This window comes from Pelmatolapia mariae, linkage group LG23 (genome assembly GCF_036321145.2).
Source record: "Pelmatolapia mariae isolate MD_Pm_ZW linkage group LG23, Pm_UMD_F_2, whole genome shotgun sequence".
NCBI classification, from domain to species: Eukaryota; Metazoa; Chordata; class Actinopteri; order Cichliformes; family Cichlidae; genus Pelmatolapia; species Pelmatolapia mariae.
This window is the reverse complement of record NC_086246.1, coordinates 7,294,074-7,317,725: the sequence shown is the minus strand read 5'-3', so window position 1 is coordinate 7,317,725 and position 23,652 is coordinate 7,294,074. Positions and strand designations below refer to the sequence as shown.

At 40.8% G+C, this 23,652-nt stretch overlaps 1 protein-coding gene across 3 annotated transcripts; it reads right to left on the bottom strand.

The window, feature by feature from the left end:
* Positions 1-1,909: 1,909 nt before the first annotated feature.
* gtf3c3 (general transcription factor IIIC, polypeptide 3) lies at positions 1,910-22,196 on the bottom strand. Of its 3 annotated transcripts, none has more exons than XM_063467271.1 (19): positions 21,950-22,192; positions 21,721-21,793; positions 20,882-21,183; positions 20,687-20,810; positions 20,346-20,537; positions 11,920-12,085; positions 11,586-11,733; positions 11,317-11,488; positions 10,290-10,390; positions 10,027-10,198; positions 9,601-9,803; positions 8,636-8,737; positions 7,032-7,164; positions 6,694-6,919; positions 6,554-6,608; positions 5,927-6,062; positions 3,694-3,818; positions 3,467-3,619; positions 1,910-3,343 (listed from the first exon to the last, which is right to left on the bottom strand). In XM_063467271.1, the coding sequence occupies exons 1-19, from the start codon at positions 22,040-22,042 to the stop codon at positions 3,221-3,223; spliced, it is 2,799 nt and encodes a 932-aa protein (XP_063323341.1). In that variant the 5' UTR covers positions 22,043-22,192; the 3' UTR covers positions 1,910-3,220. The 3 variants fall into 3 exon arrangements, 2 of the variants coding, with proteins under 2 accessions (XP_063323341.1, XP_063323342.1); XR_010092158.1 differs by having other exon boundaries at positions 3,235-3,343; positions 3,467-3,591; positions 21,950-22,195; XM_063467272.1 differs by lacking the exons at positions 1,910-3,343; positions 3,467-3,619 and having other exon boundaries at positions 3,705-4,916; positions 21,950-22,196.
* Positions 22,197-23,652: the final 1,456 nt, after the last annotated feature.

Sequence of the window (23,652 nt, the reverse complement as noted above, 5' to 3'; positions counted from 1 at the left end):
CTAATTCATTTCAGAACTATACTGTTCAGTAAATGCACTGTAGGAGCCTCCAGCCTGAATGCCCAGATGCATTTATCCATGCATCCATGCATTAATCCCTGTGCACTACTGTCAAACCTGGGATATACTAAACCTTTTTCTATGTGGAGGAAGTATTTTATTCTAGCAAAAATTCCGTTTTTTCCTTTGGTTAAAGGTTATTTGATTTTGTGCTGTGTGTTGTGTTTCAATTAAAGCATGTGTGACTACAGGAAGTTCATCATTATTTAATATTTAACAACTCAGAAGTATGTGAAAAGTGGTACAGTATTATGTGCATGCGTGTTTTGGCATCGAGCATTATCCCAGAGATTTTTCTGGCACTAAGTTTGATTTGACTGGCCAGGTTTTTAATTAACGTTTGTTTCAGTCTCATCATTTTTCAGATAACATCAGTACTTCACAACATATCAGATTCCACCAAATATATGCCTTACTATTGTATTATAAAATGCTTTACTGTATATCAATAAAGCACGCAGTTATACTGATTTGACTCAGCCATTTGATTTTTTTGAATTAAAAAGAAAACGTAAATACAGGATCCTGCAGTAAATCTCTGCATGAAAGTTCTCTGTCCAAAATATGAACACTGGCATCCTTGAAAGAGTGACCTTTATCCTTTGGATGTTGATGTACTGCTGAGTCTGGTCCTGTCGAGATGGCTCTTCTATGTTGTGCAATGCATTTATGGTGTGGCTGTTTGGTTTCTACAATATAGAGGTCTGAGGAGGACTCGCTGCACCACACAGCATACACTATGTTGTTTAGCTTGTATTTGTGTTCCTTCCCAGCTCCTTAGACTACCATGTCCTGGATGACAGATTGAAGAAATCTCTCCAAGTCCTGTTTCTCAGGGTTTGCTGCGATAAATATTCCCGTATATGATGAAAGTGGATCTGGATAAGTAAGCTGACAATGAACCACTGAAAAGGCATGGCATGTATACTCATGAGTAGAGGGTATGACTTACATGTGGGTGTTAAACAGGGACAAAAAGTATTGACATCAATCGTCTGGAAGACAATGGTTTGGTGACAAGAGACAAAGAGTAAGACATAAACCACACACAGGTGATCAAACACTCCAGGGCAGGGGTCTCAAACTTCACACATATTGATGTGAAGTTACTGTTTTTGTTAGGGAGGATTTGTTTGTTGTTGAGTGCAATGTTAAAAGAAGTTCTTTAAAAAGCAAAAAATGATTTAATATATGAAGGCGACATGAGCAGAGAGTACAAACATGTTGAGGGATTGGCTGTGTTAGTTCAGTGAGAGAGTCAAAAATGAACATGTACACTTATGTCTGCGCTTTGATTTTGTCTTGTTATACAATATTTGAAATTTAAAAAAACAAAACACTATAATTCAGAAATATTTGTTGGTGTTTTCTTGTTTCTTTCTTTCTTTTGTAGTACTTGAAAGTGAATCTATCCTTCATCAATTCACTCTTTAAATAAAAACAAAAAAACTGTTTTCACGATTTTAGTCCCAATTGGGGTTTTCTTACTTTGCCTAATGGAAAATATTGCAGTGGAGTATTTTAAGTTTGTGTAATTTCCAAAGGTAAAATTTTAAATTCGGTTGCATTGATCTGTTCAAGGACTTCCCGGCATTTTCAGCTGCATGCATGGAAAGGCTAACGGCAGTGAAAGTAGTGGAAAGACCAACCAGAGAACACCGCAGACATCATTGACCACAGATATGAAAGTGACTAATTTTGAATAGCAATTTTTTTTTTTTAAAGAAAATTTAAAAAAGATATGAAGTGTATCTTGTAGGGTAATAGCATCTGTGAGTAGCATCTACTGTATGAAATTTTGCCAATAGAGTGTAAGGGTTGATCTAACAGGAATGCTAGCGAAAGGAATGACAAAACCATCCAACACAATTATTGTTTATGTAGTTTGACGTGCATTAGTTGAAAGTTTGGATACTGCCTACATCTGGCAACAGATACACTTTGCAGTCCATACCTCCCTGCAGTCTGTCAATGGCGAACCATACTGAACCCATTAGCAACAAATGGGCTCCACTGCCTGCGTTGCTCCTCTGAAAATGAAGGGCTTAATTCAATTCAAATTTATTTAAAGGAAGGAAAAATACCCTTTTAATAGAAGAAACCTCTGGCAGAACCAGGGCCAGGGATGGGCGGCCAACTGCCGTGACTGGTTTAGGGTGAGAGAGGGAAGACAGGATTAAAGACAGAGCCAGAGGTCAATAATAACTAAAGATTAAATACAGAGTGGTGTACAAATGCAGACTTTAAGTTTAAGTTAAGTTTAGGCCATCTGGGGCCTCCCTCTTCTTTCTGCTGAAGGATGGTTGTCATGGAGGTGTGTTGCCTCAGGTCTTCAGCACTCTTAATGTGTTTTGTTACAGATGCAGCAGTTGGAGACTCGGCTCCATTCCTTCCCCCTTTTCTCTCTGCATTGAATCATACTTGTTATTAATCTTTGGCTCTCTTTCACAGCATGTCTTTATCCTGTCTTCTTTTTCTCACCCAAACCGGCCGTGGCAGATAGCCCCGCCCCTCCCTGAGCCTGGTTCTGCTGGAAGCTCCTTCCTGGGAGTTTTTCCTTCCCACTGTCACCAAAGTGCTTCCTCATAGAGGGTCATATGATTATTGGGTTTTTCTCTGTATGTATTATTGTAGAAGGTTTACCATATAAACCTTACAATATAAAGCGCCTTGAGGCAACTGTTGTTGTGATTTGGCGCTGTATAAATAAAATTGAACTGAATTTTGACATTTTATACATGATTCTGAGATTTGGTAATGATTTATCCTGTTGTCAGCTAGCATGGTGGATCAGTGGCTAACACTGTCACCTAAAACAAAGGCAAATACTTTGTTCTGTATTTTTTTTATTAAAGTAAACAAGGGGTTTTCTAGGGTAATTTTTATAACAGCAGACAGACACTAAAGGTCTTGCAAAAATAATACAACTGAAAGATCCAGTATTAGTACATGCCCCAAATGTGATTTGCTACCTTATCATCAGACACTGAAATACAGAGATAAATCAACACAAATGTAGAACTCACATACGCCATACAAAATGGTAAATATTTACAAACATTTTTTAATAAATAAGACTTCCTGAATCCTGGGGGTTTAGTTGCTAGAAATAAGGTCAAATTTCTAATGAAAAAGAACCAGTAAAGACGAGTGTGCATTTTCAAATAATGCAGTGTGTGTTAAGGAGGTATCTGGCCATTTCCACTGCACCGCTGGCCTGGTAAATGAGTGACAGGTTGAAGGCAATCTCCCTCCTTAGATCAACCTGGTCACCTGGGATGCCCTGCAGAAAAAAATAAGAAGACAAAGGGATAGAGAAAAAGAGGCAAACATTCTCTAAGTCAATTCATCACTGTCCTAAAGGCTACGTTTGCACTGAGCAGCAGAGCAAGTTGTTTTTACCCACCTCCAGTTTTTTTGCTGGTAGTAAAAGCGCCTTTTGGTAGTAATGCATAGCCAAGTGTGTGAGGCCCATTTGGTGCAGCGCTCGGCCTATGTTGTACATACTCTCTTGACACTCTCCACGAAGCTCTACGTAACGCCACAGGAAGGAGAAACCCTAAGAGCATATGTTGGTTTTAAAAGAACAGACTATAGTACTGAACTATGCACAGAAACAAACAAACACTGTACCTGCAGCACCAGCGTGTGCCGTTTAGCCACAAACTTCTGAGATGCCATGTGGAAGAAGGTGAGACCTACAAACAGGCTGTGCAGTGGATTGCTGGGATGAGTCTGGAAGGCCTGAACATACTGACCTGAAAACACATCCAGTGTTTGAAAAATGTAGTGTACTACTGTGCAAAGTGGACCAAGTGTGAACATAATCCCTAAACCCTTTACACCGCGTTCCAAATTATTATGCAAATTGTGTTTAAGTGTCATAAAGATTAAATAAGTTGTTTTCAAAAAAAAACCCATGGATGGGATTGTGTCTCAGGACTCTTTGTATCACTGAAATCAACCTCGGACACCTGTGATCATTAGTATGCCAGGTGAGCCCAATTAAAGGAAAAACTACTAAAGAAGGATGTTCCACATTATTAAGCAGAGCACCAATATAGGAATGAAAAATCATCTCTCTGCTGCTGAAAAGTGTGAAATAGTTGAATGCCTTGGACACGTAATGAGATATTTCACGAAAATTTAAGTGTGATCACCATAATGTTAAGAGATTTGTGGCTGAGTATGAGCACACATGGGTTCGTGCAGATAAAGGCACAGTGATGAAGGTTTCTGCTAGACAAATACATCAGATTAAGAGAGCAGCTGCTAAAAGGCCATTACAAAGCAGCAAACACATATTTGAAGCTGCTGGTGCCTCTGGAGCCCTGCGAACATCAAGGTGTAGGATCCTTTCAAACAGTCTTGTTCACTGATGAGTGCAGTGCAACCCTGGATGGTCCAGATGGATGCAGTGGTGGATGGTTGGTGGACGGCCACCATGTCCCAACAAGGCTGTGACATCAGCAAGTGGAGTCATGTTTTGAGCCGGAATCACGGGGAGAGAGCTGGTCGGCCCCTTTAGGGTCCCTGAAGGTGTGAAAATGACCTCTGCAAAGTCTATGGAGTCTATGGAGTGACTGACCACTTTCTTCCATGGTAGAAAGAGAAGAACTGTGCCTTCTGCAACACAACCATCTTCATGCAAGACGATGCAGAGGTGTTCCTTGTAGCATGAGATGGTGCATTATTGGCTGCTATCGGCATAAAAGGAGAGGAACTCATGGTGTGGCCCCCATTCTTCCCTGACCTCAATCCTATTCGGAACCTTTGGAGCATCATCAAGCAAACAAATATGAGGGTGGGAGGCAGTTCACATCCCAACAGCAGCTCCTGGAGGCTATTCTGACATCCTGCAAAGACATTCAAGTAGAAACTTTCCAAAAACTTCCAAGTTCCATGGATGCAAGAATTGTAAAACTGCTATCAAATAAGGGGTCCTGTGTTAATGTGTAACCTGACCTGTTAAGATGTTTTTGATTTCAGTAAATATGTTCTCCTAATGCTGCAAATTCAACAAATGACCATTTTCAATTCTCCACAACCTATAAAATCTTTTGAAACTCTGTGTGCGTAATAATTTGGAACAGTGCATTTCAAGTTTTGTATTTTTGAAAAACATACTGTTTTCATTGGGAGGTTTGTTCAGTAACATCTAGTGGCTGATGACTTAAAAATTATGCTGACTGTCATTTGAATCGACTATTTAGGAAAAACAGAGAAAAATATCATTTGCATAATAATTTGGAACGCGGTGTATTTCAACAACTTATGAGATTTAACGGAGATCTCTAAAAATGTCAAAAAAGACAAAACTGCAAGACTGTTAATTATGTTGGGATCAAAATAACTTTGGCACTCAAAGCATCTTTTTAGTGTTTTATATCATATTAAGCAATGTTAGCTTGTAAGCAACTTTGCACACAATATGTGTCCAGTTGCTTGGATATTGTTATGTCCTGTTTCCTGTTGCTTTAAAAGACATTTTAATTCACATAATTCTCTTTCAATGCAAAGCAGTGTTGGAGGCATGTGATCATCGACATCTGCAATCAAGAACATGCTAACAAGCAAAACTTGATGAAATTTCTTTGAGAGGTGTGGCATAAGCAAAGGAAGGACTCCTTTAAAATGCTGGTGCAGATCTGGATCGCTTTTGCAGTGGCAGATCACATGTTCCTCAAGTACTCTTAAAATGACAACAACATGACGTAGTCCCTGATTATAGCGTTGGATGTTGTGATGGTCATCACACTCCAAAATGGTATAAAATCAATCATGTAAGATATGCTGAAACACTAAGTATGGTAGTGATGTGTAAATGTTTTTATCATCTCTAGTTAGTAGATTTGTGTGCGAGTACCAAGAGCATGTTTGAAGCTCCCTGACACCATGGCGTTATGTCCGCAGAGAACACAGAGGGCGTGATTGTCAGGATTTTTAAACAGCATGCGCAGACAGAAGCGATGGTGGCGCTGGTGCTGCGAAGTTATTGTCAGCTGCAGAGAGTTAAAAAAACAAAACAAACATCATTTGTTTACAAAATCTTTCCACCAAATTCAGGCAATCTATGCTTTTGATTCATTTGAATATTTAGTATTACCAGTAAATCTTCATATAGACTATGACAATGTATCAGAGGCTCCCAAGGTTAATAAATAAATCAACTGTGCAAAGGAGGTAAAAATGGAAAGAAATGTTCTCAGTTAAAGTCAAAATTCAAGATAAGTGGTCGTTTCAGAAGAAAACAGGCACATTTTATGAGGAAAAACTTTCCTACTTCTCATTAAGAAGTGTGGTGATGCATTTCCTGAATACAAACAATAAATACTTTAAAAAATATTTGCCTTTAAAAAAAATATCCCAGTTTGTCCTCACAAATGTACCGCTTTAATTTCTAGAAAGAAAACAGTTTAGTAGAGCTAGTTTTGCTCTGAACCCATTTCTCATCTCCCCTTTGCCATTTAGTAACACTGACACAAAAGCAGACCTGGTTAAAAATATTCCAAAGCTGAGGCAGAGCCACATTTTCCAACAGCATCAGTCTGTTAAGAGGAAAAACAGAGAAATGTTATATTTATTATAATTTTGGCATGCTCTTTATCCGAGGCCACATACATATTAATCTACCTGATGTAGTTATAGGCCTTGTAATAGTTGTGGTCCAGGATTGTGGCAGACAGGCCAATGAACTCCAGTTCTTTCCTCCTGGGCTTGTTGTCATAGAATGAGTAGAACTCCATGGCCGAATCCACAAGCATCTCCGCCTCTTCATAACGCTGCACCTCACACAGTGTCAGCACACAGCTCAGCAGCAGCTGCCACCAGTCCTCTTTGGACAGGACATTGGTTTTACCTGATGACAGTGACAAAGGGACGCTTTGTTACAAGGTGCTGAAATCCAGTGACCAGACCAACTACAGGTTCTACCTTGTAGTCAAGTATGATGCAAACAAAGATGTGCATACCAGTGTTGTCCAGATAGGCCGTTTCATGGTCAGCAATCTCTGGTAGCATGTCTTCAACCTTCACGAGCCTCAGGTGATTCTCACCTGACACGTTTACAGAGCTCACACACACCTTAGCGCGCTGCATGGCCACCTATAAACATGCATGCGTTATGCACACCTTTGAATGACTCACAGGACGCAATGAAATGTGCGCAACAAAAAAATGGAGCATTTATTTATTCAAATTCACCTTCTCTCACAGTAATCTCTCATTGTTGAGAAAAATTCTCAGTAAAAAAAAACTACAGTAAAAGGCATGGTCTTATCAACTTTTTGAGATATTTGTCCTTTTTCCCTGTCGGGGTATAAAATAACTTGAATGATAAAAATGTTTGTTAAGAATTCAGCTGAACCAACAGTCAAAAACATCCAAACTGGTAAACATTACCCTTTATTTATTCAGGCAGAAAATCTCATTCAGATTAAAAATGTATTGTCATGAGGGATCTGGCCAAGAGGATGGCAACATTTAAACATAAATTAAACATAAACATGTTGTCACAACAAATATTCCTCATACGCAATTACATATCAAGAACAACAACCCACCAAGAAAATTCTTTAAACTGAACTTAAACTAAAGTCGTGTTTATACCGTTAGCCATTTGTAGTTAATACTTGTGTCAATATCACTGACAGACTGAGAACAGTCACAGTTCTCCTGGTAAATGCATTAATATTGTTGGTATAGTATATATTTACTTATTGATCCTATCCCAGCTGTCATAGGGCGAGAGGCAGGGTACACCCTGGACAGGTCGCCAGTCTGTCGCAGGGCTCAGAGACAGACAATCATTCGCACTCACATTCACACCTATGGCCAATTTAGAATAATCAATTAACCTGTCCCCACAAACTGCATGTCTTAGGACGGTGAGAGGAAGCCGGAGTACCCGAAGGGAACCCACGCAAACACGGGGAGAACATGCAAACTCCACACAGAAAGACCCTGTCCTGATGGTGGAATTGAACTCAGGCCCTTCTTGCTGTGTGGCAACAGTGCTAACCACCGTGCCGCCCAGTTTAGTGAATTATGAATTATTAATGTAATAACTCAGCTGCTAATGCTAACTAGTTAACATAATTTACGTGTCAGGCAAATTAGCTCTGATCCAGTCAAAGCAGCCGAACGTTCCTCCTAAATTCAAAGCATCCAAGTAGTTATGCATTTTTTCAAAACTTCTAAGATCATTTCCTCTTTGATTTCACTGACACTTGGCTAGACTGTAGAGCTGAGGTCAAACATTTTTGAAGTGTATTCTATATGTGGAATAGTTGTACCAACTCCAAGAGGAAAAAGCACTCTTTATAGCAGCAGTATGAATAAAAACACTTAATGAGTAGTACATAAAGGAAGACGCACAACAAAATACTTGTGGTGGCCAGTGGTATCTCTCAGCCTCCTATTGTATCAATCTGAAACTCCAATGTAGGTTCGTTTTAGAGTTATCACATTCACAAACTTATTCATGCTGCCCATCCAGCAGGGTGACGACAATCCCCCATCATGAATGGCTGACGGGTAAAAAGCCTTACTTTTGAGCAACCGTAAAGTGTGTTACCTTGAGGAGCATAGAGATCATAGTGATCACAGTGTCCAGGTAGTCCTGCATTTTTCCCTGTGTCTTCAGGAGTGTAGAGCGATGGAGCAAAAGCTTTAACTCCTACAAACACAGAGATATACAAAACCAGTTATCCAAACAAACGCATACAAGGGAAATACAGAGCTGCCAACATGCAACTCCAACAGCAGTTATAATTAGGACTTGCCACTATGACAGTGCATTGACCATACAGCATAGCATTCCTAAATGCTGGAGGTGATGGTTTTCCTTTTTCCAACTGTTAACCAGATTATGTGTTTTTGACTCTAATCTCAGCTCAAGTCTGGAAAGCACAGAAATCTTGTGTTTAACCAGAATCCAACTAAACTATGAAAGCATCTAAAATGCTGTGGGTGAAACACGCACGATTACATTGTAAGCTCTATGGAGTCGTGCATTAAAACAATGCATTAAACAATGAAGCAATGAGGGGGATCTGGGCAGGAAGTCATTTGCTCATTCTGCATCACATTACCACTAACAGTTGGTAACTAACTGGTTGCTACCAGACTCGCCAGGCTCCAAATACCTCACTATTGTGTTCTCCATACCTAATCACTTCAATGGCTCACGTCTAAGTTGAGAAAAGCCAAAAGTGGCACCCACCCACTTCACATCACTACAAGTTATTTCACCCATTGTTGCTTGAAGTTCCCAAATACATTCACTTTCCACGGTCTCTGGTCACTAGGTTGCTGATTATTGCTTCAGTGGGGATGCCCCTTTATAAGGTGTGAATGTCAGTGTCTACTGACAGGACAGAGCAGAGGTTTGCACTCCCTTTTTTCCCCTTTGGCGTTACCAGAAAATGTCCATGAAAAAGACCTCTAAAAAACTCCATGACATTTCAGGAACATTGTAAATGTAAGATAATGCAACATAACGTGATAATGGAAAAAGCAAAAAAAAAAAAAATCCCTTGCCTTTTGTGCGGCTGAAGAATCGTGTGCTAGTATGTTGCTATCATACATGGACTCCAGCGCCTTAAGGGCACAATCCATGCGGCCCAACTGTTGCTGCAGTGTGGCAAGGGAGAGCCGGGCCTCCAGGTGCTGCGGAGCCATCTCCACCACCTTGGTGTAGCTTTCTGCTGCTGCCTCCATGTGGCCCAAAGCCTTCAGACACTCTGCAAATGACAAAGGAAAGTGATAAAGGCATACACGTAACAGTGGTTTTCTTTTTTCCAAGTCAGACCTGAAGTGAGACCTCATTTAAGATCTTGCCTTTCTTCGTTGTTACAAAGTTTCACACATGAAGAATATTCAGGATGGAAGATGAAATGTCTTTTTAGTTTAAGTTTGCAGATACACCTCTTCCTTTAACATTATTTCCTTTTTTGCTGGACCTACCTGCATGCCGCAACCAAACAACAGCGAGGTTGTACTTTTCAGATACGACGAGGGCAGTCAGCAGAGGCAGAGCAGACATGTACTTGCCCTCTTCCAGATACGCTTCACCGACATCCAGGTACAAGTCACCAATCTCTTCTGGACTCTGCTCCATCAGTGTTGAAACCAAGCCCTATAAGCAAGGAGATTCTAAAATTAAATGATCTTTTAATAAAGACTTCATTAATAATCTGAGCTCTGTATGTTTTTAAGTCCTGTTTTACCTCGGTGGGTGTGTAGACATGTAGGTGTATGAAGCACACAATTAACTTGGTCCTCAGGTCCACTGGGACGCTGTCTGGTACCTGTACATCCACAATTTCACCTGGAAACAGCACACAACAACCAATCAGTAAAAAGAGTTCCCCAAAGACTCAGGCAATGATTCTTTCACGTCACTGGAGGATTTTTGGCCTACTCTTCTTTGAAATTAGAGGGTTTTTGAGACTGAATATTCTATTTGAAGTCATCCCAACGTGTCTCAACAGGATTGCTGCCAAGGGTAGCATCCAGCCTTTTATGTTAAAATGATAGATAGTGCTAAAACAGAGTTTATCTATTTGTGTTAATAGTAAATCATCTTTATTCTTAATCAAAGATAAAATTAAAGCATAAGTTTGTTTAATATGTGGAATGAAAAATATAGTTTGAGTAAAGAAAATGTCTGTTTTAATGTCTGGATTTTCTGTGCGTGGACATGAAATACTGTGGAAAGACAAAAAATGTGATACCACCCCTCATTGAATATTTCTGAATATAAGAAATGTTATCAAGTACGTTGCAAGTGTTAAACACACAATCACGATTTACATGTGATTTTGCTGATATAAAGCCAGATAAAGCGATCGCTACATACATCTGTTGAAGTGTCTTTTGAGATCAAAGAAATTTTTTTTTGAAGGGCCAAATTATTTACAGGCATCCTGTTTATGCAATCGTAATATAATTTGGCTAAAATGATTTTAAATGTGAAATGTGTTGAAGCTTTTTACCAGTCACTGAGTATTTGAGTATGGAAAAATTTTTGAAAAACAAGAACACCTAAACACATCTTGTTTACGCAAAAGTAGTCATAGTAGGCACCACTAAAGAAGCCACAACGAACGTTCATTTTTGAAAGTGTCCTCATCTTTCTATAACACGTCATGAAGGCTATGAGAGTGTTCTTCATATGATGAATAACAGCCACGATGAGTTTGAATCATCTTGTAAGTATGTAAGTGTGTAGCGCCTCATGTAGTTGCAACTTACCGTTCTCCTCTGCTGCAATTTGTTCTTCCTTCTGTAACTGTGTCCCTTCTGCATTTTGCTTCTCCTGGTCTTCAGTGCTCTCCTCTTTAATCTTCTCTTCTTGTGTTGGTGGAATAACATCTGAAGTGGATTCACTTCTGACCAAAACAATGCCTACAAACTGCACCAAGACCTAGGAGAGAATGTTTAGCCATTTAAACCGAAAACATATTTGTTGTCATTGTATTCTCAGTCTAAATGGCAATAAAAGTTTTTCCACAGAGACCCACCTGCAGGGCCTTCTTGTACTGCCGGTTGGTGATATAAAGCTCAGCTGCCATGTTGATAAAGTCATCGCTGACCAGGTCGGGGTGTCGTGCCAAAGCTTCCTCAATCACACTCAGAGCTGAGGGCAGGTCACTACTTTCATAGTAACTCCTAAACACGACACACACAAGCAAATACCTATAACTGAACTGTCAAGGTGATAATCCAATATCAGATGGTATGAGGTGACGGTATTTTAGGGGGGGGAAAACAAGAACATAGTTTATGTGTATATAAAAACGAGAAACAAGAGCAGGTCTGACATTTTTGCATACCATGTCAGTGTGTGTCCCTTACTTGGCCATGTCTTTGGAGAGCTGTATGAAGTGCTCTCCATCCTCCAGCGGCAGAAGTGACAGGATCCTGCGGTAGCCATCCATACACTGTTTGTGCTCTCCCAGGCGCATCTGTAGGCTGCAGCGCTCCCACAGATAGCGCACATTGGTAGGATCGTACTTGATAGCTGTGGAAATGGAGCAAGGCTTGAACCTAGACAAGTATATAAATAATAACCAGCGTTTCCCTGGTCCCCGTTTGTTTTGCAGTGGTGGCTCATATTCCACAATTCAACGGTATGAGAAACACCAACAATAGATGGCGCAGTAGCAGTAATTTTTAAACCGCAGATTTGTCAGGACTTGACTGTTTTCTGTTGTACAAAGTTCACAGACACGTTTCAGATTTACATTTTGGACTTGTCTGCACTAAAACAGCCCGTCTCTGGATAAATTTGACAGCTCAAGTGGTACGCAGGACTTATCCAGAGGAACACCTGTTCCCATATTTAAGACCCCACACAATCCCTGACACCTTCTGATAGAAGACTTTGCTCTTACATCAGAAAAATCCATTGTTGTTATTAGTGCTGGGCGATATGGAAAAAATATTTATCACGATATGAATTATTTTATATCACGATAACGATATATATCACGATATACCACCTGACCTGTCGTCATCTGGAAAGTATGCAGTCTGTAAACAGCGAGTGGAGAGGGTGCAGTCTTTGTTTTGATTTACTGTAAAGTATGTCGCAAATCCGGGTGCATGTAAAGCAGCACCATGTTGCAAAACCACAAGACAGAGTTTCTTTGCGAAAAATATCATTTTTTTATACTTTATTTTCTCTTGCATAAAGTTAAGAGCATGTATAGTGAGAAGACAACACTAATATATTAGGCACAGGCTATTTAACCCTTTACGACCTACCATAGAACCAAGTCCGCCAGAGCTTATCTTTACATTTATTTATTTTGAGTGTCTTCATAGTTTTATTTTTGAGATACACAAATTTTTATATATAAATGAAAATAAATTAATGCAAATTTGCAAAAAAACAGCATGTGCATCAAAATAAACTATTTCCAACAGTGTAATTTGACTTCTAAGCATCCCAGAAACGATACAGAAAAGCATAAAGTCAAACATGACTTTTAAAAACACCAACATAGACTTTGAAGCTTAAAAAACTACATTTTTCGCGAAAGTGACGTCACTTCCGGTTTCGGACAGGTAATGGCGGACATGCGATAGTTCGCGCTGACTTATATTCCAACGTAGGAAGTGTTATGAACAGCTGATCGGATTGGCAAAGCGTGTTTCTGGAATATTATGTTTTTGTTGCTGCAAGTCTGGAATATTATGTTTTTGTTGCTGGAAGTGCTTTTTATGCAATTTTTGCAAAGCCATATGTGGAAGGAAACCGTGACCTAGGGCAAGCTAATGGAATAAGATGTAAGTACAACTCCTACGGTTTCATATTCAAAAAAAAAAAACATTATTGCACTACCTTACGTGGTTCTAGTTCTACAGGGATTTAAAAATAGTTAGGCAAAACGGAGTGTGCCTGCTCCGACCGGTTGTAAAGGGTTAATGATATATTTTATGTAATAATTTGTAAAATTCGGGTCAGAAACGATAGAAACGATAGAAGACAAATGGCACGATAGACACTTTTCTATCGTCCACACGATATATATCGTCATATCGCCCAGCACTAGTTGTTATAATTCTAGACAAAGGGGAGTAGCAATTTTAATCCATAAAAAAATTAATTTCACAGTACTCGATACAGTTATAGATCCAGAGGGCAGATTCTTAATCATTAAACTATCTATACTTGATAAAAAGCTATGTATTGTAAGTGTATATGGTCCAAATGTTGATGATCCCTCATTCTTTCACGGTTTTTTCAGTGCACTCTCTGAACACTTAGATGGCACACTTGTTCTTGGAGGCGACCTCAACCTTGGACTAAATGAAGAAATGGATAGGCTCAATACAGCAGGAACTCAGCGTAATTGGCAGTCCATAAATATAATCAAACAGTATATGAGCGACTTTGGTCTTTGCGATGCATGGCGCTCCCTTCACCCCAACAGTAAGGAATATACTTTTTTCTCACATGTCCATCACTCCTACTCTCGTCTGGATTATTTTTTGGTCAGCAGCTCACTGCTGAGGGACATTTCAGACACTGAGATTCACCCTATAGCTGTCAGCGATCATGCTCCTGTATCTTTAACACTAATGCACAAGAATAATACTACGCCTAGTAAAAACTGGAGATTTAATACATCACTGCTTAAAGATGAAGACTTTATTAAATATTTTAAAAAAAGAGTGGACTTCATATTTAGACTTTAATGACACTCCCGGAACATCAGCTTCTGTTCTATGGGAAGCAGGGAAAGCTGTGATGAGAGGTAAAATAATTTCTTTCTCATCACATAAAAAGAAAACAAAAATATCCAGGAATTAGAAAAAACCATCAAATCACTAGAAGAAGCCTATGCGTCCGACCAAGATCAGGAAACATTGAACAAAATACGCAAAACAAAACTAGAATTAAATGAGATAATTGATAAAAAAACAAAATTCTTAGTACAAAGACTACGCTTACAAAATTATGAACATGGTAATAAATCTGGTCAATTTCTAGCAAACCAGCTAAAAATAAATAAAGAAAAAACAACTCTATGTGCTGTTCAAGACTCATCTGGGAATACAGTATATGACCCGAAACAAATAAACAACATCTTCAGGGATTTCTATAAAACGTTGTATTCACCACAAATAAACCCATCTAAAAATGAAATTGATCAGTTTTTAGACAACATAACGCTCCCAAAATTATTAGACTCTCAAGCAATGGCATTGGATTCGCCACTGACACCAGGTGAACTCCAGGAAGCCCTGATAAGTATGCCCAATAATAAGGCTCCAGGTCCAGACGGCTTTCCTGCAGAATTCTACAAAGAATTCTGGACGATTTTAGCCCCAATTTTTTACAGAACGCTGTTGGAAATCAAAGAAAATGGCAGACTCCCATCAAATATGAATTCTGCAAACATTAATCTCCTGCTAAAACCAGGCAAAGACCCTGTATATCCTTCAAGCTATCGTCCAATATCCCTTATAAATGTAGACCTTAAAATAATCTGCAAAGCTCTCTCGAAGAGACTAGAGAAAATGACCCCCCTCTTAATTCATCCTGACCAAACTGGTTTCATAAAAGGTAGGCACTCATCAGCAAATACACGTAGATTACTTAATTTGATAGACTACTCATACAGTAAAAACCTTGAAACTACAATATTTTCTTTAGATGCAGAAAAAGCGTTTGACAGAGTTAACTGGAAATTTCTATTTGCAACTTTACACAAATTTGGTTTTGGATCTTCTTTCATCAACTGGTTAAAAATATTATATAATTCCCCAACAGCTTGTGTCAGAACAAATGACCAGACATCCTCCAGCTTCTGTCTCCTGAGGGGCACCAGGCAGGGATGCCCACTCTCCCCTTCACTGTTTGCAATTTTTATTGAACCACTAGCAGCAGCAATTAGACAGAATTCAGTAATTAAGGGCATAAAATGCAAGAACGTGGAACATAAAATCAGCCTTTATGCGGATGATGTGCTACTCTTTCTCCAAAATTCACAAACCAATATCTCTGGGGTGATTGAATTGATAAACTCTTTTGCAAGAATATCAGATTACTCAATTAACTGGTCAAAATCTACAGTCCTTCCGATTAATTGCTCCTTCCATAATTCCTCTTCTACTCCACTGCAATCGGGAAATATAAAATATTTAGGTATTAATGTTTCTCCCAAGCTTGCAGATCTAACTAAATTAAACTATATCCCACTTTTAAAGAAAGTAGAAGGCGATCTGGCTAGGTGGAAATGTCTACCCATATCACTCATGGGAAGGGTTGCCGCTATAAAAATGATGGTCTTACCAAAAATAAATTATTTATTCTCAATGATCCCAACTAAACCGCCACAAGATTGGTTCAGATCTCTAGATTCATATATGTCCAAATTCCTTTGGAAAAATAAGCCCCCACGTATAAGCTTAAAAACACTACAAAAGACCAAGGATAAAGGAGGATTAGAACTACCTAACTTTCAGCACTACTTCTTAGCCAACAGGCTTCAGTTTATCTCAGGATGGCTAAAACATACCCTCTTAGATGAACCTTGGCTAGATGTAGAACAAGCACTTTGCAATAATCTAGAGATTTCAGATCTACCATTTATCAGCTCAAACATTCAACGACAGGAATGCTTCAAAAGCGTCAACATTAGCTCCTCTCTGACAGCATGGTGGGAGTTTCTGAAGTTGACAGAGTCTTCATTAATCCCATGCAAACATACACCTATCTGGAACAACCCTGACATATTACAAAACAATAATATGATAAACTTTTCAGATTGGAGTGGTAAAGGAATCAAATATTTAGAACATATACTAGAAGGAACAGAATTTATTTCATTTGACAGACTAGTTACACAATATGGGATCAACAAGAAAAGATTTTTAGAATATCAACAAATTAAATCCATAGTAAAAAAGAAATTTAAACCGGGTCAAGTTGAACTACAAACACCACCAAGTGTGGTTCAATTTCTTACTCTTAAAACCCCCAAATTACTATCCAAAATATACAGAATGCTTTCTAAAATAGATGAATCAATATCACTTCCTATTGCAAAATGGGAAGCGGATTTATCAGTTAACTTAGACCAAAACTTTTGGTCTCAGATTTGCTTAAAAACCTTTCATCTAATTAGAAATCCCAGTCTTCAATTAATTCAATACAAAATACTACATAGAGTGCACTATACAGGTCATCGGATGTTCAAGATGGGCTTTACGTCTACCAACAACTGCTCACACTGCCAAACCAATTCACCGGACAATTATATCCACGCTCTTTGGTTCTGTCCACCAGTTCAGAAGTTTTGGCGTGAGATATGTGAAGACTTATCGAAGTGTCTGAAATGTAACATTCCAACTTCTCCTTTAGTGTGTTTGTTGGGCAGCTTAGATAATGTCACTTCAGAAAAGAATATAGCCCACATGGTTTTCACTGCCCTATGCATAGCCAAGAAAACAGTCCTCATGAACTGGAAAAATAAAAATAATCTTAATTCTAACCAGTATAGAAATTATCTATTAGATTACATTAGTCTTGATACAGCCTCTGCCACCACATCAGATCAATTGCTCTGGGCTCCTTTGATCAGCTCCATCACCTAGTGGGGGTGGGGGGTCATAGTTTGGTCCCACCTTCACTGTTGTGATTGGTGTGGGGGTAGGGACAGGCTTAGGGCGTCGGGGGGTTCCCCAGGAGCATCTTCCTTGGGGGGCTCAACCCGGGGTAGCGGTCATGGCCAATTAAGGGCTCTGTTGGCTCTTAGGTGACGGTTTCCTCGTGGCTGCGTGCAGCGGGGCTAGGGGAGGGTCTGTGCTGACGGACGTGGGTTACTGACCTGGTAGCCTGGCTGCCCCTGGGTGGGTCCGGGACAGGCGTGAGGTTCTGGGGGCGCTCCGTCTCTGGGCTGGGGCCCTGGCCGGGCCTCGGGTCCTGGTTGGTGTGTTGCTGGGGTTGTGGGCGGGTGGGTATATGGGGGCCCAGTCCTGGCGCAGGGCGCCGCCGGTGCATCGAGCCACCTGGGGGACTCTTCAACTGGTGGGGGAGGTTGTCACATCTTGCAGGAGCTTTCCTCTCCTCAGGAATTCTCTCTGCAGGAGGGGGAGATATAGGAGAGGTGGAGGAAGATCTCAGCCTGGGCGTCTATTGTCTTGTGTAGTCTGGAAGATGAGTGGATGATGGGGTGGGTGCAGTTTTCTCTGTAGTGGGGTCGGGTGGGCTGTCCCGGGCTCTGTGGGGCCGGGCGGCGCTGCTGCACTGGGCCCTGGTCCGGATGGGCCTGGGCCCCCTTTCCCTGGCGGGTTGCAGAGCATGGGGGTGCCTACTGGGGTCAGCGGGGGAGCTGGCCCCAGGGAGGGGTCACTTGCCCCTCCCTTTCTTCCCTCCCCATCTCCAGCTGCCTCCCTCTTCCCGCTCCACCACAATCACCCACACATGCAGGGCCTTGGGGTAGGGGTGTGTCACCAGGGTGCAGAGGAGGCATCCCCCCCCCCCTCTGTCCCCTTCTGGCTGCCTCTGCCTCAATTTTATCTCACAACTTAGACATTCACATTACTCACACTCTCATAACACATACATATAGGATCTTGGGGGTGGGCTCACAACACGGACTCCAAATTACCATCAGGGTGTACACCGCACCCCTGGCGTCGTTGCCCACCTCTCAATTTTAAATACACGTAGACATTGAGGGCTATCAGGAGGGGCTATGCGCTTACCTGCTGCTCTCTGGCAGGTAGCTCCATGCCCTCCTGGGTTTTAATTGCACCTTAGAACACATATACATCAACACTACATATGAGCGGGTAGAGGGAGGTTTGGAGTCTTCTCACACCCCCGGTCTCTGCGGCCTGCTGGAGCGGGGGGGCTAGGAGGAGGAGTTGGCCGTCCGACTGGGGTCTGGTGTGTGGGGCCTCCCTGCTGCTGCGGAGTCGGGGCAGTCTGCTTCTCCCCACCGCAGGGAAAAGGGTAACACCACCTGGGTCTGGGTGCAGTTTCCCCCTCCAGGGGCAAGGGTACCTAGACCCGGTTCTTAGAGTACGCTTGGGGAGTGTGATTGTGTGTACAGCGTCTCTTTATGTCTGTCTCCACGTTGGTTGAGTGTGGAGTAATTGCCTATGAGAGCATGAGGGTGGGAATGGATGTTTGTATTTGAGTGTGCCTGTATGTCTGTGTCTATATGTCAGGTTGGGTATCAGACGCCACCTCTCTGGGGACATCTCAGGCCCTCCAAGGTTTGGAGGCCTATCTCCCCCCACCACTTCCCCTGCCGGTGGCAGACGCCCTCAGACATCGATGCGTTGGTGGTTCTTTGTGTCCGGGGGTGGGCGTCCGGGTACACACCGGCTCACTCCTTGGTGGCTGCTTATCCGGGCCTGGAACCTGGGGCTCGCTCGGGCCACTTCGGGGGTGGGGTGCCCTCGGCCTCTCGGCCTGGGGCTCGGTCACTCAGGCACAGCTGGCTGCCGGCGGAGCTCACGGGCACGTCACTGCAACCCCCCCTGGCTTCTGCTCCGCGGCTGCTGAGTGATCCCTCATCTGGGACTCTCCTCAGCTCTTTCTGGGACAGTGGCGCGGCTGCCCCTCTGTTGGTCTTCCTTGGTCTCTTGTGTTCTGGGGGCCTCTGGATGTCTGGAGTTTTGATCTCCTCCATACCTGCTTCATGCCCTGGAGGATGGGACTGTGGCCCCCCACACCCTCTAGCAGATCATTACATTAAGGAACCTTTTAAATACAAGCGCGCTCATGCTCACAGGTGTACACACAGGTGATCACACACACAAACTACACCCTTTTTGGCTCCTACCTCAAAGCACACTGTGCGCTGTCGATCTTACGTGCTGCACAATAATGTTTAATATTAAGTATTTAGTGTTATATTCCCATATATCATTGTGATGTTGTTTATTCTATTACTCTCGTTTTCTTCTGCTTGTTTTCTTTTTTCTTTCTCAACAGGTGATCCAGGTGATCGATATATGTATTTTTTGTCTGCTTATTTTGTTGGTTTTTGTTTTTTGCCCTTTATCCCTGTCCCTCTTCTCCGCTGTTTTTTTTTGTTTTGTTTTGTTTTTTCCCCCCTCTTTCTTTCTCCCTTTTCTTTTCCCCTGTCCCGTATCTAGCAAGTAAAAAAAATAAAATAAAATAAAATAAACAATAAAAGGTAAATCAAATGGACCATTACGGCAAGGCTGGGATGGTCCATTTGGTAAAGTAAATCCGTTGGGCATCTTTCTTCGCCTTTAGACAATAATTCTGATGGCAAAAGAACCAAACGGGACAGGTTTAAAAAAAAAAAGAAAAAAAAAAAGAAAAAAAAAGAAAAGAAAAATCCATTGTTCTTGTGCTGTTTGATCAGAAACTGTATGCCAATTCCAGAGACAAACACACTTGTAAGCCCTACACTTGATGTGTATTACTTTTATTAGTTAATTTCTCACCCCCTCAGGTGACTTGTTACTTTGCACGGCTCTTCCAACTGCAGCCTTAAGCCAATTTATCCCACTAAGTAAATCCAGTCTGAGAGTTTTAAATATGCTGCAGCAATCACCCTAACTACAGACTGAGGAAATTACAAGGCTTATTACTGCAGCATAAATATAGCTATAGTAGTACATATCACAAGGACCATGGGATTGAAGTACTGGCCCTGCAGTAATGAACATCCACTTTAACACAACAGGTAGGGACTGTATTGTTCAACAGTTCCACCAACAGACAATAAACAGATGTGAATTTCCAGTGGGAAGTGATGTGTGTCGGTCCGTGTCAGACTGACCTTTGCTGTAGCAAATGATGGCTTGCTGGATATTGTCCTGCTCCAGAGACATTTCAGCCAGTCTGATCCACTCCTCACAGTCCGAGGGGTTGAGGTGGGCAGCAATCAGGCCAAACTGCAGCGCTTTGCTCATGTCCTCTTCATCCTCATAGATCATAGCCAACGTGGAGAAAGGCTCATATGCCAGAGGAGCTGAGGAAAAAAGGGAGAAGAGACTTTGTTTTTAACTTTTCATACAGTGTTTGAACACTAACTGGCACACAGACAAACTCCCAAAGTTAGTGTCAACACAAACAGGGAGTGATTATATGCCTGCAAGATCACGCAAACCCACTTCGTACCCTGTCTTATGATCTCCATACACATCAAGATGGCGTCCTCTTTCTCTCCTCTTGCATAGCGAATGTTTGCTTCTCCCATCAAGCCTCTCAGAGCCCGGGGCAGCTTGCTGCCATGACGACGCCCCTGTTCAGATAGTTATATATTAACTAAGAACTGGAAAAACTCACCTAGGCATGACTGTTCTTCCTTCTCACCTTCATCATCTTCTTGTTTTCTCGATTCAGCTCCATCTCCAGTGCAAACACATCTCCTACAGTCACATCTTCTGCCATTTCTTTAGCTTTACTCTTGTTCTTTCCCTCTTGTCTCCCCACTTGTCTTGGCCTCTTCCCTGTCTCCTCTGCCTGCCACTCTTCTTTGTCTGCAATGTAATCCTTATCATGTGCATCATCAACATAGCTCAGGCTGTCCTCCTCATCCTCTGAAGATTGTGGTTCAGCAGTTTCTCCTAGCATGGAGGCAAAGGCCAGCTGGACTCCTGGGCTAACACCATCCTCTGAGAAGATAGGAAAGTTGGCTTGAGTAACATTACCATACTTTGCATGCAATCCAGGATGGGAATCAAAGTAAGCTGACCCAGTTTTTATAACCAGTCTCCGACCAAAACAATAGCTTTATGAGCAACACTAACACTTTGTGGACCCTTAAGAACAGTAGTTATTATCTGTCATTTTTATTGATGTTGATACTCAAATAAAAGGCAGTTGCAGACATTTTAACTTGTCAAAGTAGGAAAATCACAAGAGTTCCATTAAGGGAAATTCTGACCTGTTCAAGAAGCATGATAAAGGCTAAATAGTTCAGAACTAAAATCTATTAGTTTTTCCATTAGTGGAAAGATGATGGCAGGTTGGTATTTACATTTGGTGAATATGTACATCCAGTTTTGATGTTCCAGTGATTTTTAAAACTTTGTTATATTCCTAAAACCATGACAATTACAATACACTCGCTTATGGGATTCAGTGTCGCCATCTATTGAAAGAAGGGTCCATTATTTACATTTCCAGAGCCACTGACAGAGAGAGATTACCGATCTTCGTTGAGATGAGTCCGGACGTCGAAGGGAGCACAACGTCTTCCACATCTTCAGCTACCTCCCCTGACTTAGAGAGGTCAGAATAAAGGAAGTATATAATTTTATGTCAATGAAACGACCGTCCACACAAGTGGAGCACAATTCCAAGTGATGTTGAGGAGTGATACTGCCTCAGCTAGTTACCTAGATAGCTAACAGTTACTGAACTAACAACATAACTTACCTTGGCTTTCCGCTCGTCTCTCCTTCTGTCGAACTCTTCAAAAGTTATTCTACCCTCGAGGTAATCTATGAGCTCATTACTGAATCCAGACATGTTTCCCGCCACTTCAAACAAGCTATCATATCAGTTTACAGACACATAAATCATGTGTACTACACTGTACATCAAATACGTGATGTCTGCTAGCACTCTAAACTTAGACTGTAGCAAAAGTCAACATTAAAAGGAACTAACGTGAAACGGCAACCACGTGATCCTTCAAAAACTTCCGGGTTAGCGCTCTCAAAATAAGAGCACAGGGAGTGCTGATTGGGCCATACCAAGTGCAGTTTTGTCATGGGGAGGATAATTAAATAATTCATTTTAAATTCTATTTCTTTTATTTTGTTTCTGAATTGCAGTTATGTTTAGAATACAAAGCACAAATGTTCAGTATTATTAATCTAAAATAACTGAAAAAACTAACTGTTTTTGTTTCTTTGTGGTCAGATGATTTGTCAGTATTTGTGTTCCCTGATGTGGCTGCACTCCCTCCCATTGTAGAAAACGAAACATTTCCCGTTTGTGTGAGCTGTCATGTTGTACTTTTGGATCCTGCACAGTAGTGACATTAGGTGGAGTGGCTGCTTCGAACTCCCACGCACACAACTTGGACCTCGTTAAAAATAATATATATACTTATATGTACAGACACACACATTTATAAAGAGGGAAATGTGATTGATTTTGGTGTCATGAATGTTGCTTTAAAGCTAAAATTGTTTAAATCTTTTCTTAATAACAAGCAGTCAGTTTGATCAACAGGCTCTTCTCTACTGAGATTAATAAACAGAAGTTCACACCACATAACAGACCAGTATGGACTATAGATGTGTTATTATTAATAGAAAATTTGAATGAAAAGGGAGTTTTCCAAACGTTTTTGGGAAATATCACATTTCATGAATCATATTTGTGATGTGTTACTGTGTGAAGAACTTGGTTTGAGATTCAGTCTTCACTGTAATCCGAAAATATAGAAGGTGATAAAAGCAATGCCAGTTTCTCTAAATTGGTTAGGGAAGATCTGCTGCACTGTCCCTAGTTTGAGCAAGCTCAGCATTAAATATATTGAATTTAGTGACCGAAAAATCTCCAAATTTATTAGAATGACTTTACTCAAAGATTTTTTTCCCCTAATCAGGTTAAAAGGCATTATATCCTTGAAGATTTTGAATTGGTTTAGAACACCATAATTTAAAAAAATAAATAAAAAATCTGATTGTATGCTCTGCATCTTTTTTCTCTTTCTTTTTTTTAAATGTTGTATTGTTTTAAAAAAATCTTTTATATATTTATCTTTAATACTTAAATTTACAAAAACGTACCTGCTCGACTTGCATTGTTACAATACGATACTGCATTCAAGTTTCTCCGTGACTGCTGCAGCTGCAGTGAAAGCTCTGCACCCCAATTTTACAGCATCAAGCGAGAAATTAGAATCAAACTTATGAGAAAGGAGACCCCTTTGAACACAAATAAGTGTGATGAAAACTATTAATAATGCTAGAAAGCATCTTTGGTAAAAATGTATCATTACAAGATGGTGGCACTGAATGTAAAATATAGTAAAATTGCAAACTTTTAATCTGTACTGCAACTTTTGTGTATTTTTTTGAGCACTTATATTAAGTTGCTTAGTTATGTTCCTTTGACTATAACTA